General features: G+C 42.8%; 1 protein-coding gene across 1 annotated transcript in view; it reads left to right on the top strand.

The window, feature by feature from the left end:
• Positions 1–16,494, top strand: part of BTBD1 (BTB domain containing 1) — a 41,512-nt gene continuing 25,018 nt past the window's right edge. Inside the window, exons 1-2 of the mRNA XM_077873705.1 lie at positions 1–498; positions 11,162–11,318. Coding sequence (XP_077729831.1) covers positions 89–498; positions 11,162–11,318 — 567 coding nt within the window. The 5' untranslated portion in view covers positions 1–88. The remainder of the gene's footprint in view (positions 499–11,161; positions 11,319–16,494) is intronic.

Genomic DNA, 16,494 nt, shown 5'->3' with positions numbered 1-16,494 from the left:
GGCGGCGCCGGCCTCTGGGGCGGCCTCGGTGATGGCTGCTGGGCGGCGGGAGCTCTCTGCCTAGCCCGAGTTGCCGCGCCGCTGGAGGATGGCCTCGCTCGGGCCGGCCGCTGCGGGCGAGCAGGTCTCGGGGGCCGAGGCGGAACCGGGCGCCGCGGGGCCTCCGCCGCCGCCGCCGCCGCCGCCGCCGTCCTCTCTGGGGCCCCTGCTCCCCCTGCAGCGGGAGCCGCTGTACAACTGGCAGGCGACCAAGGCGTCGCTGAAGGAGCGCTTCGCCTTCCTCTTCAACTCGGAGCTGCTGAGCGATGTGCGCTTCGTGCTGGGCAAGGGCCGCGGCGCGGCGGCGGCCGGGGGCCCGCAGCGCATCCCCGCGCACCGCTTCGTGCTGGCGGCCGGCAGCGCCGTCTTCGACGCCATGTTCAACGGCGGCATGGCCACCACGTCGGCCGAGATCGAGCTGCCCGACGTGGAGCCCGCCGCCTTCCTGGCGCTGCTGAGGTGAGCGGCCCCCCGCGGCCCTCTCCCGCGGGTCCGGGCCTCAGTTTCCTCCCGGCGGCCGGGCACCGTCCCGTGTCCGCGTCCGCTGGGCGAGCGCCCTCCTGGTCGGGTCCGGCCCCCGACTGTCGCCGACCTTCGGGATCGGAGGACCGGTGGGCTGCGGCGTGGACCAGCTTGTCCCGAGGGCCCATTCGCCAAGTTTTACTTGTCCTTTTCTTGGGGACCGGCGGGGGGTGGGGGTCGGGGAGCGGAGAACTCTCGTAGGACCCATTTTTTGCGTTATAAATTCCGACTCCTTTTTCGTTAGCCTCTGCCTCGGTTGTCAGGACCCAGGGAGGCAGGACCAAAACAGGTAGGTGTGGCCTTTCTGCAGACAAGGTCACATCTGCTTAAAAACAAACCCAGCCGCCAGTGTTGAGGAGTTTGCTTTTGGCTCATCGGAGAATGCTACACGGGCTTCTGATTCATTCTAGTTCACGGAAGGGAGCTAATCGTTTGGCATTATTAGCTTGCATTCACAGAAGTCCGGTTGGGGAAGTGTAGGTATTGTTTTTTTATACTTCCCCATTTGGGATTGGGGTCCAGAAAAGTCAAGCGACTGGCCAAGGTAACAGCAGCCTCGGAAGGAAGACCGTGAGTGCTTCATTCCATCTAGAGGGTGCCTGACAACAGTGTCTTCCTAAACTAGCAGAGTCTTGGGTGGTGCTGAGCCAAAAAAACAGGTCGTGAACAGATACCTAGTCCGTCCACAGCTCGATCAGGAAGATTAGTGGGAAACAATACAAAGATAAAAGAAGTAGAAAAGGATTACTAAAGTCCCATAAAAAGTGGGCAAAAGGCAGGATAGATAACTCACTTAAAGAAAAGATAGAGCTGGGCAGCCCGGGTGGCTCAGCGGTTTAGCGGCCCAGGGCCTGATCCTGGAGACCCTGGATCGAGTCCCACGTCGGGCTCCCTGCATGGAGCCTGCTTCTTCCTCTGCCTGTGTCTCTGCCTCTCTCTCTGTGTCTCATGAATAAAAAAAAAAAAGATACAGCCGATTAACAAAGAATGTTTAACCTCAGTGAGTAAAGAAATAGAAATTAAAAGCAAACCCTTTCCTCCCAGTATTTTAAAGATAATATTGGAAAAGCCTTCTCTGATAAAGGTGGTGGCAGAACAGTTTGGCACTATAGATGCCCTGCCTCCCCCGCCCCCCCCCCCCCACCCAGTGTTCAGGTACTGAAAAAAATGTGTATAAAAATATTTACAGCTGGGTTATTTATAGTAGTAAGGAAGCAGTTAGCTGGAGGGAATGGTTAGATAAACAATGATAGTACTTTAGATGCAGTATAATGCTACTGAGCAGGAGACTGATGAGGACGAGGTAATATTAACATGGGAAATGTGTATAATAGCCCTGGAAACTGTGCTGTGGATAAAATTGTGAAGAGTAAGGGAACAAACATATACCTAGAGATGTGGATAGGAGAAAGTATACCAAAATGCTAACCAGAGCTTTATTGGAGTGGTGAGATGATACTGCCTTTTTCTTCCTCTTTTCTCTTTGTTTCCCATAATCTATGCAATTTAGTTAAATTACATTTATAAAGAGAGAGGGGAAAAAAACGCTCAAAAGCTAGGATCGAGGTCATTCTCATTTTGGTTTGAGGTCATTGACAGGAGGATTGGTTATAGCTTGTTTAGATTTTCTAGCTGTATTTTAAAGCGATTGTTGGTGTACCTGCATTGTAATATCCTTGAGTGCTTGTTAAATTTATAGATCCCTTCCTCCCTCTTTGAAATATTGTAATGTTTGGAGATGGGACCTTGAGAGCGTTTTTAATACTCTCTGTAAATACTAGTACCGACTAAATATGAGAGCCACTGATCTAAAAATACTGTCCAGTTTTTTCCTTTAAAATAAGGGATTGGGGGATCCCTGGGTGGCACAGCGGTTTGGCGCCTGCCTTTGGCCCAGAGCGCGATCCTGGAGACCCGGGATCGAATCCCACGTCGGGCTCCCAGTGCATGGAGCCTGCTTCTCCCTCTGCCTATGTCTCTGCCTCTCTCTCTTTCTGTGACTATCATAAATAAATTTTAAAAAAATTAAAAAAAATAAAATTAGGGATTGGGGACACCAGGTTGTGATCTCTGGGTCCTGGGATCAAGCCCTACATGGGGCTCCCTGCTCGGGGAGAGGGGGGGGGGCTGCTTCTCCCTCTGCCTCCCACTTGTGCTCTCTCGCTCACTGTCTCTCAAAAAAAAAAATCTTAAAAAAAATAAAAACAGATTGGTAGAATAAGAATGCAGAGGGAAAAATGCTTAGTAGATATTTTTACTGAAGCTGTTAATCAGTCAATGCTTTCTATCAATAGAAAATAAGTAGGTTAATTTTAAAGTCTTTGAAATTTTTCTATGTTCAGTGTGGTCATTGTATTTGTCCTTCCTCAGATTCCAGTCATTGTTCTGTTCTGAAATGATATCTGGACTGATTGTTACATGATATCTGGACCAAAAGGTATTGGTGGCCGGGAAAGCATAGATGCTGTCCTTACTTATTCTTGTGTGACAAACAGATGTCTCATAGTTAGTACTTGCTGAGTGGGGAAAACTGGTTAGCTTGGGCCTATTTTCATTATGTTTACAAATCGAGTCAGTTAGCGTTATAAAAAAATGCTTGTTTTGATCTGCCTGACCTTAAAGTGATGTTCTTCAGTTCATTTGAGAAACACTGTGCATGCCTTCCTTGTGCCAGCCACTGTTTTAGATGTTGGATACAGCAGTGAAGAAGAAAAAGTCCCTGCCCTCATGTAGTTTAAAATCTAGTAAGGAAAAACAAAGATATAATGTCAAGTATTGATAAGTATTTTATTTATTTATTTATTTTTATTTATTTTATTTATTTTTTTTTTTTAATTTTTATTTATTTATGATAGTCACAGAGAGAGAGAGAGGCGCAGAGACACAGGCAGAGGGAGAAGCAGGCTCCATGCACCGGGAGCCCGATGTGGGATTCGATCCTGGGTCTCCAGGATCGCGCCCTGGGCCAAAGGCAGGCGCCAAACCGCTGCGCCACCCAGGGATCCCTATTTTTATTTATTTTAAAAAAGATTTTATTTACTGATTCATGAGAGACACAGAGAGAGGCAGAGACACAGCAGAGGGAGAAGCAGGCTCCCTGTGGGGATCCTGATGTGGGACTCAATCCCAGGACCCCGGGATCTTGACCTGAATCAAAGGCAGATGGTCAACCTCTGAGCCACTCAGGTGTCTCTGATAAGTATTTTAAAGAAAAATGATCACGCTGTGAGGGAAGGAGCATTCTCACCAAGGCAAAGCGTGTCTAAGGTCCTTAATTTCTCCTGTTGAATGAACTGCAAGAGTAAAGCAGTGTGATTTGAGCAGAATGAATAAGGGGGGAAGTGGTGGAAGAGGTCAGAAAGACAGGCTGGACAAGGTTGTACAGGGCTGGATAGCCTGTGGAGAGACTGATATATGGTCGGAAGCATTTGGAAAGTTTTCAGTGGGGAGGTGATAGGATCTGATTTACATTTTTAAAAACTCATTCTGGCAGTTTGGAGATTAGACTGCAGAGGAAGTAAAATGAGGAGCAGCAAGTTGAATTAACAGGCTTTTGCAGTAGTCCAGGCAAGAAAAATGATAGTGGGTTATATATACCAGAATGGGAGTGACTGGGATAAAAGGTGATCACATTGTGAACATATGATTGACCTTTGAACGACATGAGTTTGAACCACATGGGCACACATACATGTGGATTTTTTCCAACAAGTACAGTACAGTAAATATTTTCCTTTATGATTTTCTTAATAACATTTTCTTTTTTCTAGCTCACTCAATTGTAAGAATACAGTATATAATAATACAACATACAAAATAATGTATTAATTGACTATGTTATCAGTATGTCTTCTGGTCAACAGTAGGCTATTAGTAAAGTTTTTGGGGAGTCAAAAGTTATATGCAGGTTTTCACCTTTGTGGAGGGAGGGGGATAGGGAGTGGAGGCCATGTCCCTAATCCCTGTGCTATTCAAAGGTCAACTGTATTTTGTAAAGGTAGAACCAAGATGTCTAAGATGTTCAAGGAGGGCTGTAGAGTACAGCCATAAATATGAACCCGGAGTTTAGGGAAGAGAACATAGATTTGAGAGCTAAAAGTGGATGATTTTTAAAGCATGAGACCAAATGAGATTATCTGGGGAGGGAATGCAGATTGTGAACAGAGGCACCAGGATGAGCCCTGGGGGCCTCCACCAAGGGGAGATGTAGAAGGGGAACAGAATAAAATGAGACTGAGACACAGCTGGCAGTGCAATTAATAGAAGCAAGGAGACTGGGATCTTGAAAGTCAAGGTGAAGAAAGTGTTTCAACCGAGGGGGAGCTGTCAGCTGTGTTAAATGCTGCTGAGAGTTGGGTGAAATGAGGCTATTGGTAACCCTGGCAAGAGTGGCAAATGGATTGGAGTAGATTGGGGATGGAATAGGACGTGAGGCGGGGCGGGGGGGGGGGCAGCTAGTGTAAACAATCATCTCTGCAGCAGATGTATTGCAGAAAGGAAGAGAAATGGAGTGGTGGCTGGAAGGGACATGATTAACTGTTCCTCAGGATTCTGTCTTCAGCTGCCTTCTTCCTTTCTCCTATTAACTCATGGCCTTACATACTTCCCTAGCTATATTGCCAGACTTCCACTCAGTTTTGTCTTATTTTTTAAAAAACATTATTTGAGAGAGAGACAACACGCAGTGATGGAGCGGGCAAGGGAGAGGGAGAAGCAGACTCCCTGCTAAGCAGGGAGCCCGACGGGGGGTGAAGGTGGGGGTGGGGGTGCTCCAATCCAGGACCCTGGGATCATGATGTGAACTGAAGGCAGACCCTCAACCATCTGAGCCACTCAGGTGCTCCTCTACTCAGTTTTAGAACCCTACTTCCAATCTGACATTCACAAAATGAAAGTCTAATATCCATACACATGAACATATAAATAAAAATAAGGTGACATTTAACAGGTATTTACTGTTCCTAAGTACCTTCTGTGCTCTTAAATTCCCACAGTCTCAGGGACGCCTGGGTGGGTCAAAGGTTGCGAATCTGCCTTCAACCCAGGGTGTGATGCTGGAGTCCTGGGATCGAGTCCCACATCAGGCTCCCTGCATGGAGCCTGCTTCTCCCTCTGCCTCTCTCTGTGTCTCTCATGAATAAATAAATAAAATCTTAAAAAAAAAAAAAATTCCCACAGTCTCTGAGCAGGTACTCATTTATTTATTTATTTAAATTTTATTTTTAAGTCATCTCTATATCAAAGTGGGGCTCAAATTCATAATCCTGGGATCAAGAGTCCCCTGCTCCACCGACTCAGCCAGCCAAGCATCCTGAACAGGCACTCTTATTATTACACTCATTTTCAATCAGCTTTTGCCACAGTAATGCTATAAAGTGCCCCAAAATTTGGGGACTTAGGAAACAATCATTTATTCTTGCTAGTGACTATTCTTAGTGCATCAGTTGGGTGACTGACAAGCTGTGACTCCAAGCTGTAGTGTCCTTCCTGTCCTGTTCTGTGTGTTTCTTATCCTTCGTGGACTATTTGTGAGGGTTCTCCCTCTTCTTAATTTGCTTTCCTGCACGGCTTCAACCAAACTGTGCCTTTACTCTCAGCTCTCCTCATTTTACACTTTGCTAGCCAGTTCTCTTTCTGATGGTGTCCCTTCTGCCATGTTCTTTGAGTTAGAGGGAGTCACACAGGGCCAACCCAGTTGATTATGGGGCAGGTTTCTATAAGGCCATGGACAGGGATCCCTGGGTGGCGCAGCGGTTTGGCGCCTGCCTTTGGCCCAGGGCACGATCCTGGAGACCCAGGATCGAATCCCACATCAGGCTCCCGGTGCATGGAGCCTGCTTCTCCCTCTGCCTGTGTCTCTGCCTCTCTCTCTTTCTCTCTGTGACTATCATAAATAAATAAAAAATTAAAAAAAAAAAAAAAAGGCCATGGACAATAGAAGGCATGATTTACTGGGGCCATCTTCAGAGATGAGTTATCATACTGTGCCTGATATATAATTCTGTTATAATTGTAACATTTTAATCATTTCATTGCTAACCCTGTGGGCAGAGCTATCTTACCCATGTTTGTATTTCTCAGACCTGTCACAGTGCCCGGTATTTTTTTTTTTTTTTAAGGATTTTATTTATTTATTCATGAGAGACACAGAGAGGAAGAGGCAAAGACACAGGCAGAGGGAGAAACAGGGCCCACGCAGGGAGCCTGATGTGGGACTTGATCCTGGGACTCTGGGATCACGTCCTGAGCCGAAGGCAGATGCTCAACCGCTGAGCCACCCAGGCATCCCAGTGCCCGGTATTATATAGTTGCTCAGTACATGTTTTTGAGTAAAATGAATGAGTCAGTAGTGATAAAAAGGTTCTTATGTGTGATCTTGTGGCTTTTCTTATTTAAAGTGAAGTTTTCACCATAGCTTTTTAAAATTTTTGCTTAATTATAATCTAAATTTTATCTTTTAGAAAACCATTAGTCTTTGGTGTGAGGGGAATAGGAATAGTTTAATGGCATAATTTCTCTTGTGCTCCTGTCCTTAAATGTAGTAAATGAAGGCTGAAATGTGCATTTTAAAATGCAAAGAATTGGGGTGCCTGGGTGGCTCAGTTGGTTAAGCACCTGCCTCTTGATTTTAGCTCAGGTTGTGTGATCTCAGGGTCTTGGGATCAGCTCGTGCTTTGGGCTCCACGCTCGGTGGGGAGTCTGCTTGGGGTTCTCTATCTCCATCTTCCTCTGCTTCTCCAGGCCACACACACTCTCTCTCCCCCTCTCTTAAATTAATGCATAAACCTTAAAAAAAAAAAAGAATTATGGTAATATGATTGATTTTTAGTTATATTTTGTAAACTTTGGCTTATTTTTTATTCTAGAAATTTTAATAGAATGTAAGAAAACATATAAGTAAAATATGAACCAAGATGGTTCCTGGATTTTTAAGTAGTCTATTTCCACATTAAAAGTGAATGTGGGGGGCACCTGGGTGGCTCAGTCAGTTAAGTCTTTGCCTCTGGCTCAGGTCATGATCCCAGGGTCCTGGGATCGAGTCCTGTATCGGGCTCCCTGCGGGGTACCTACTTCTCCCTCTGCCTATGTCTCTGCCTTTCTCTGCCACTCATGAATAAATAAATAAAATCTTTAAAAAAATCCCTTGATATAAACCAAAGGTATATTACCAAAGTGTAGCTTAATAACAGCAGTTTGAATGGGGGTGTGTGTGTGTGTGTCTATCTCAAATATAATAATCTAAAAACCCATTCTCTCTTGTTCCTGGCATTTTCTTCCCACTCTCTTGTCATTGTTTAGTCGTATTTTAAGAAGAAATTTCTCTAGGACGTTTTTGCAGATCTCTCTGACAAACCTCCCAGATACTTGTAGAACCACATACTTCAACTTTGTGGTGCTTGCCTTCTCGTCTACTCACGTACAAAGGCAAATGGTGATAAAGGCCCCACATTTCTGCTCTTTATTTTATAACTCTAGTGATTTTTACCTGAAAAAAAATGAAGGCAGATATAAAGATTCTTCCTACTTTGCCCTTTAAATGAAGATGTCACAGGTTTCTAATTCAAGAAGGGACCTGAGCATGCAGTAAGCCTTCTTTCCCAATTTAAGTGACTAAGAAAATACAAAAGAATAAATCCAAAAGAATGAAGGGGGAAAGGGAGATGGGCACAAAGCCAGCAGTGTGAAAGAGGGATAGAGTCCCTGAGAGTGTTGATGATGGGAGGGAGGGGATGATGGCAGGGGTGGGTGGGGGGGTGAGAGGGACAGAATCCAGGGCTCCGTGAACATGAACCGTGAACCGTAGTGGAGGTGGGAGCTGTCTTCCCTGGAAGAAACCCCTGCCCCTCAGGTTCTAGGCCAGGCTTGTAGGGAGGTGGGTGAGATGAGAAGGTGGAGCTAAAACGTGGGAATTGAAAGCTTGCTTTTAGATTGCATCCTCACCCAGCTCTTGCAGACTAACTCTCATGACTTCCTCCTGACAGGCTCCTCTTTGAATAAGCTGAACAAACTGGGAGAGCTTAGGGACTATAGTGTCATGGCATTAAGGGTCCCTAACCTAGAGGGTGGTTTCCTATTCTCACCCTAGGTACCAGTCAGCAAGCCTCCCACATATACAGAGCTCCCAGCCAGCCTGTCCATTTTAGGGATGGTTTAGCTGGAAAACAGGCCCATCTACACAGCGGCAAAGAAAACCAAGACCAGCTACTGGAATAATGAACTGGAGACAACCATTGATCATTTAGCATATGAGAGGAATGGGAACTTGAAGACAAAGACCAAGAGTAGCTGGTCCTGGAGGAAACAGATAATTCAGGGAAAAGAAAGGAACCTTAAAAACTTGGTTAATATCATCTTGGAGACTTGAGAACATTTTTTTGCACCCATGAAACTGAGACATGGTGCTGCGGAGAAAAAAAAGGAATGACTAAGAAAGCAACAAGAATTCTTAGAAATGTGCGCATGTGTTGCTGGGGGGGGGGGGGGCGGGGTGGGAATAGAAGGCCAGAAGATGACAGCACAGACATCTGAAACATAGAGGAAAATAGGAAAAAATGAAGCAATATAAAAATAAGCAGCTAACACTTGCTGAGGCTAAGTATTTGTCAGGTGCTATTTCAGTTTATGCTAATCTCCAAGAGAGCATGATGGAGATACTGTTACTGTCGTTTCAGAAAGGAATATAAGGATGATAGCTTGTTTAAAGTCACAGAGCTGGCAGTGAGGGGACAGACTCAAACTTGAGCCATCTTTTCCTGAGACCACAGAGGTGAAAACAGCTCTCACCTGGCTGGCTTGCCAGGCTAGCCCTGGAGGCAGGCCCAGGCCCAGAAATGGTGTGTTCCATGGTAGTCAGCTTTGTGTCTTTCCCACCACCTTCATGCAGGTAACAGCATCTGCCTTCCTCATGGGAAGATTAAATGGATTGGCGTCTCACAGGGTATGCACTCAACAAACGCTGATTTTTCTCTCTCTCCTTTTTGTTCATCTCCCTCCCCCTGACTACAAGTGACTGTGCCTTACTTGGTTTTTAATTCCCTGTACTCATCACAAAGTGTGGCATATAACTTTAGGGTAAATATTGTGAGGGCAATACAGATGGTTGACTTAGGTTTCTAAAAGGTTTTGGGGAAAAAAAAGTTTTAAAACGGTGTGATCCTGAAAATCAGCAAGCCTCACGTCAAAGGCTAAGCTAAAGAGGAGAATGATAATGAGCATTCTCCACTAGAGAGAGTTGTAAGCTCGGTGATGTTATTCGAGGAGCACAGGCTTCTGGTTAGGGCAACAGGTTGGGGGATGTAATGGGCCAGGGTTTCTTGTGTGGTGATAATGAACACAGGAATGAGAGAAGAGGAAGTTGAAAGGTAGAGGGTAGCAACAGGAAATAGAACTTCTTTCTTCACTCCCTTCAGTGTAAAAAAGGATTTGAAAGATGTTAATGGGTTTTCTTATTTTATGACTTGGGTCCTAGGAATATACATATAATAAGTAGTGTTTTTAGTATCACAAAAACGCCATTTTTAGAAAGATTTATTTATTTTAGAGAGTGTGTGCATTAGCAGGGGGAGGGGCAGACAGAGAGCCAGAATCCCAAGCAGACTCCCTTCTGAGCACAGAGCCCAGTGCAGGGCTGGATCTCACGACCCTGAGATCAGGATCTGAGCTGAAATCAGAGAGGGATGCTCAACCAACTGAGCCACCTAGGTGCCAAGCAGAATGCGATTCATGTTCTTCATGCCATTCACCCCCCTTGGCTTTCCTGCATATAGTTGAGAACTGAGCAGTACACACAGGGTCTCTGAAGAGCCACAAAAAAGGCCTAAAATTGATATGCAGAAGCTCCAGGATAATTCAACTAGAACTGCCCAGGCTTTCCCTGAAGCATCTTATACCTCATTTGCAGTAGAACTGCAATCAGATAGAACTGCTATCAGATAGAACTGCTGATCTATCTAGTGATCCACAGTTAGAAGCAGCTCACTGGGAGGAGGCAGTATTGGATGGGTTCTGAGGGAAAATTGGACCGAAATACCCAAAAAGCACAAAACCTAAATACCCAAAAAGCACATGGGTCATTTAAGATATTATTAAATTGTTTTATTCCTCCAAAGACCCAGTTTGCTAGTCTTTGGGTATTATGCTAATTTGAGAATAACAATGAAAGGTTAAAAGATGCCCAGAATACCATTATCAGCAAATAATGACTGTTTTGACATCTAGAAATGGAAACTTCAGCTATCTGTAGATTTGTTTAAATGAACATTCTTTGAAGGAGAAGTAAGTGAATCACTGCTGTCCTAAGCTGCTGTTGGGTGCCGAAAGACCTCTGAAAATTTTGCTTAAGAGAGATGGGTCTGTCTTGTGGTCTTCAGTTCTGTCGGTAAAATGGGGACACTACCCATCTCTCAGGATTGAGTAAGCATAAATATGAAATGATATATATGTGCAAATGCCCTGTAGCCCTGCAAAGTCTGATATCAATTTCAGGTGGTTTTTCAGTTTGCTCATTATCTTTTAAAATATTTCTCAGAGGTTTCACTCTGATGGATTGCTTATCTAAATTATTAACGGCTATTTCTATACTTTCCCATTTGCTTTCCAGATTTCTATATTCTGATGAAGTTCAAATTGGCCCAGAGACCGTTATGACCACTCTTTACACTGCTAAAAAATATGCAGTCCCAGCCCTGGAAGCACATTGTGTGGAATTTCTCACGAAACATCTTAGGGCAGATAATGCCTTTATGTTACTTACTCAGGTAAGTAAATATAGCTAAGGTGTGTATCATCGTAGTTTTAAAAATTGCATATAACTACATATGAGTATTAACATATTCCCTGGAGAATTGTACATCATTAAAGTGTGTGTAATTATTTTTATAGTACCATTCAGGGAAATATATTAGATTCATATGCTTTTAGAACAGAAAAGCAAATTAGAGTTAATACATTACCATATAGGTGAAAAAAGTGAAGCCTTATGTAAGTAGGCTGTTCTGACACAGAGCTATACAGTTGTGTACAATTGGAGTTGGAATTAGGATCCAGTGTTGTGCCTGGTAGGATTTGAGAGTATGATAGCATGAGATTTTCTAGACATCTTTGATCTCAATTTTTGTTGGGTCTGGAATAAAGATTGAGGTTTCAAGTCCAGAAGAGTTGTAACATATACTATCTTTGGACTTAACCTGGAAGCTTGGAGGAGTGAGAATTTAAGGTTTATATGGAATGTTCTTTCTCTAATATTTAAAAGTTTTCACTAAATACAGTGTATGTATAGAGAAGTACACATTATCGTAAGTACACAATCTGATGGATTTTTACAAACTGAACACATCTATGGAACCATTAGGCAGTCTTTACCATATTACTTGGCATTTATTAAATGCCTGTAATCTGAGCTTTGTACTTTGGATATAAATAAATCACTATTTTTCTTTTTAGACAAAGTTATAATGCCCTTATACGAATTGTTTTAAAAATTCTAAGCTAGGGCAGCCCCAGTGGGGTAGTGGGATGTGATCCTGGGGTGTGATCCTGGAGTCCCAGGATCGAGTCCCACATCAGGCTCCCTGCATGGAGCCTGCTTCTCCCTCTGCCTGTGTCTCTGCCTCTCTCTCTCTCTCTCTCTCTCTCTCTCTCTCTGTGTCTCTATGAATAAATAAATAAAATCTTAAAAAAAAAAATTCTAAGCTAGCCTATAGCCATGTGTTAAGGGTTGAATTGTGTCTCCAAAATGTATGTGTTAAAATCCTAATTCCCAGTACGTCAGACTGTGATCTTATTTGGAGATAGGGTCTATACAGAGGTAAGCAAGTTAAAATGAGGAGAAGAAAAAGTTCTAAGGCTGATAATGTGGAATCCTATTGACTATTTGTACTGGAACCAGTCACAGATGTCCCCTAGCTCAACCCTTTCATTTTCCAAGTGGTAAGACTAAAACCTGGGCTGACGAACTACCTGCATAAAGGCTTACAACAGGCTAGCTGGGGCCAGAGCCCAGAGCTCAGGTTTTCCGCCCTGCGTCTGTTCTGTCAGACGGAGAATGTCTGATGGCACTTTGTGTTGTTGAGGTTTTTTTCCCCCCATCTTTTGCCATCATCCATCTTTTGCCATTTGTAGTAATGGGAGAAAAACATGCTAATGTCACCTCTTGGACATAATCACAGAACCCCATGTCTGCATATAGTATGCCTGACGCTAAGCTAGTCGCTTTGCATGTATTACCAACATTTACTCTGCATTACAACTCTGGGATGTTATTTACTGTTATACCTGTTTTAAAGATGAGAAAATGGAAGCTTAGGGAAATACCTTACTTAATGTTAGACAGCAAGTGGTAAAACTAAGATCCCAATGTTCAACCAGTTGTTGTTAAGGTGTGGTGCTACTGATGGTGGTGATAATAGCAGAATGTACTGAGTGATGATTATGTGCCAGCACTTTGTGTTTATTCGTTCATTTAATCTTCTGTAGTAACTTTGGGAGGCATAAGTGTTCTGGGTGAAAGTTTTCTTATTGTCCCCATTTTATAGATAAGGAGATAGAAGTAGAGAAACGTGAAATAATTTGACCAAGGTCCTAGAACTATTTAGGCAGTGTCTTTCTGCATTTTTTCCTCTTTTGAATTTGTGATGAAAATCTAATATGGAAATTGATATTAAAAGATTCTTTATTGTCCAACGGTTTTAAGGTATGTGGAGAGGATCACTTAATTACTTTAATTTAAAAGTTTATTGAAAAATTCGGAAACCAATAAATTAAACTATGATAAAGTACAAACCGTTCAGCAGGTCCAAGGTGTGGCCTGAAAGTGTACATTTCTCATGGGCTTTCAGATGATGCCAGTGCTTCTGGACCACACTTTGAGTAGTAAGGGTTAACAGATGTCACCATGAGAACAAAAAGGAACCTTTTAGTGCCTTGTTGGTCAGGGAACCCAGTATTATTTTACATTTTTCCATTGGTGGGGTCATGTGAATCAGCCCACAGATTGTCATGTGAACCACTTATTCCTGCCAAGTGAGTCATTTGAACTGAACATGTTCATTTACTTGAGAGGACCGATGCCAGCCTCACACTAAAACAAAAGGCTAGTATGCTGTACCATCATGAATTATACAGGGAAAAAACACATTTTATGAAGTAATACAATCATGGTGATATTTTTTCAGAGATAATGCCAGACTCAAACTAAATTTTGAGAAAAATGTATTTTATTTTACTCTAAGTAGCAGCAATAGATTTCATAGGAAACTTGATATTGCCTGTGTAATCTGAGGAGGAGTACCTGAGATATTGTATTCTGAATAATTAACAATTTTTATAAAAACTGTTTTTCCTGGAATGAAAAAATACAGTTTTGTGTGAACACTAAAAATATAATTGAGTTGGCCCATTAAAATACTTACTGATATTAGAATTTCACTTGATGAAAGTGTACTTTTCATATTTTAAAAATGCATGAACTATGATCCTAGATTGGATCCTGTTCCAAAAGGAAATGTGTTACAAAAAACACCGAGTCCAGGGTTGCCTGGGTGGTGCAGTTAGTTAAGTGACTGACTCTTGGTTTTTGGCTCAGGTCATGATCTCAGGGTCATGAAATTGAGTGCCAGGTCAGCTCTGCTCTCAGCATGGAATCTGCTTACGTTTGTTTCTCTCTCTCCCTTTACCCCACCTCCCTGTTTGGGTGCACGTGCATGTTTGTTCACTCTCTCTTTTTTTTATTTTTTAAAATATTTTATTTATTCGAGAGAGAGAGAGAGAAAGAGAGAGAGGCACAGGCACAGGCAGAGGGAGAAGCAGGCTCCATGCAGGGAGCCCGATGTGGGACTTGATCCCGGGTCTCCAGGGTCAGGCCCTGGGCTGAAGGCGGCACCAACCCACTGAGCCACCTGGGCTGCCCTCACTCTTTTTAAAGATTTTTAAATTTTTATTTATTCATGAGAGACACAGAGAGGCAGAGACATAGGCAGAGGGAGAAGCAGACTCCCCATGGGAAGCGTGATGTAGGACTTGATCCCGGGACTCAGGGATCACTCCCTGAGCCGAAAGTAGATGCTCAACCACTTAGCCACCCAGGCGTCCCTATTTCTGCCTCAAACAACGTTGGGTCAGTTGGCAAAATTGAAATATAGTAGATTAGATAAAAATATTATATAGTTATTTAATAAAGTTAATTACTGTGGGTTATAAGAATATTCTGATTCTTAGGAAATACATACTGAGGTATTTAAGAGTAAGGACAACGATGTGTGTAATATATTACTGAATAGTTTACTTCAAATACACAGACACTATACGTTACCTATTTTCTTACATGTCATTATCCCTTTCATAAATATATATATAAAAAACGTGTGTGTGTGCCTCTATTATGTATATATAGAGAGTGCACATGATAAAATAGAGGCAAAATATTAGATAAATAATATTTAGGTGAGTAAATCTGGGTAAAGGAGATATGGGTGTTCTTTTCTCTTGCAGCTTTTCTGTAAATTTGAAATTCTTTTTTTTTGAAATTATTTCTCAATTTTAAAAATTTAAAATTACAAGGAATAGAGTTAATTTTAGCCTACTAAATACAGGTGATATATTTTTTGTGGAAAAATTTGACTAAACAAATTAATATAAGCCCAATGTATAGCGATCCCTGGGTGGCTCAGCGGTTTAGCGCCTGCCTTTGGCCCAGGGCGTGATCCTGGAGACCCGGGATCGAATCCCACATCGGGCTCCCGGTGCATGGAGCCTGCTTCTCCCTCTGCCTGTGTCTCTGCCTCTCTCTCTCTCTCTCTCTGTGACTATCATAAATAAATAAATTAAAAAAAAAAAAGCCCAATGTATAATCTAAGAAGAGCATTTTCAAACATAATTTTAAGAAATACTGACTTAAAATACATATTTTATGTATGTAAGTATATATCATGTATAATATATATCTTTTATTTATTATTTAAAAGATTATTTGAGAGAGAGCAGAGTTAGCTAGAGAGAGAACATGAGTGGGGAGGGGAGGGAAGAGGGAGAAGCAGACTCTCAGTTGAGCAGGGAGCCTGATGTAGGACTCAATCCCAGAACCCATGACCTGAGCTGAAGGCAGACACTTCACCGACTGAGCCAGCCAGGCATTCCTATTTTATTTTTTTTATAAAGATTTTATTTATTTATTTTAGAGGGACAGAACAAGCAGGAGGGTGGTGGCAGAGGAAGATGAATCTCAGGCAGACTCCCCACTGAGTGTGGAGCTTGATGTGGGGCATGATCTCACAATCTTGAGATCATGACCTGAGCCAAAGTCAAGTCAGATATTTAACTGACCGAGTCACCCAGGTGCCCCTATATATATCTGTTTTAAATTTAATCTAGTGTGTTTATTGCCCTCATCTCTCCCCCATAATACACAAGATAACTGTATAGTTTAGGGACATTTATTATTTGTTCAGTAGCATCTAAGTTACTGAATCCCTTGCAAATGAATTTTACTTCACAAGTAAATGAAGAGTCATCAGCCAGGCCAAGTAATGGTTAATTAATTGATAGTATTCTCAGCAGGTTTCTGTATGACGTAGTGTGAATACTTCTGTGCATTTTGTCTTTGTCCATACTATTAAATGGAAATAGACCTGATCCTAGGCCAGTGTGAAAGCTTGGTCATTGGCATACCTATCATTGCATGTTTTTTCAGCGTGTTACAGGTATTTATTTATTTATCTATCTATCTATCTATCTATCTATCTATCTATCTATCTATCTATCTATCAAGGTTTTATTTACTTCTTTGATAGAGAGCACAAGCAGGGGGAACAGCAGAGGGAAAGGGAGAAGCAGACCTCCCTGCTGAGCAAAGAGCCTGAAAAAGGGCACCATCCCAAAACACTGGGATCGTGACTTGAGCTGAAGGCAGACACTCAACTGACTAAGCCACCCAGGCAC

The sequence above is a fragment of the Canis aureus genome, chromosome 2 (assembly GCF_053574225.1).
Source record: "Canis aureus isolate CA01 chromosome 2, VMU_Caureus_v.1.0, whole genome shotgun sequence".
In the NCBI taxonomy this organism is placed as follows: domain Eukaryota; kingdom Metazoa; phylum Chordata; class Mammalia; order Carnivora; family Canidae; genus Canis; species Canis aureus.
This window is presented reverse-complemented; position numbering and strand designations above follow the sequence as displayed.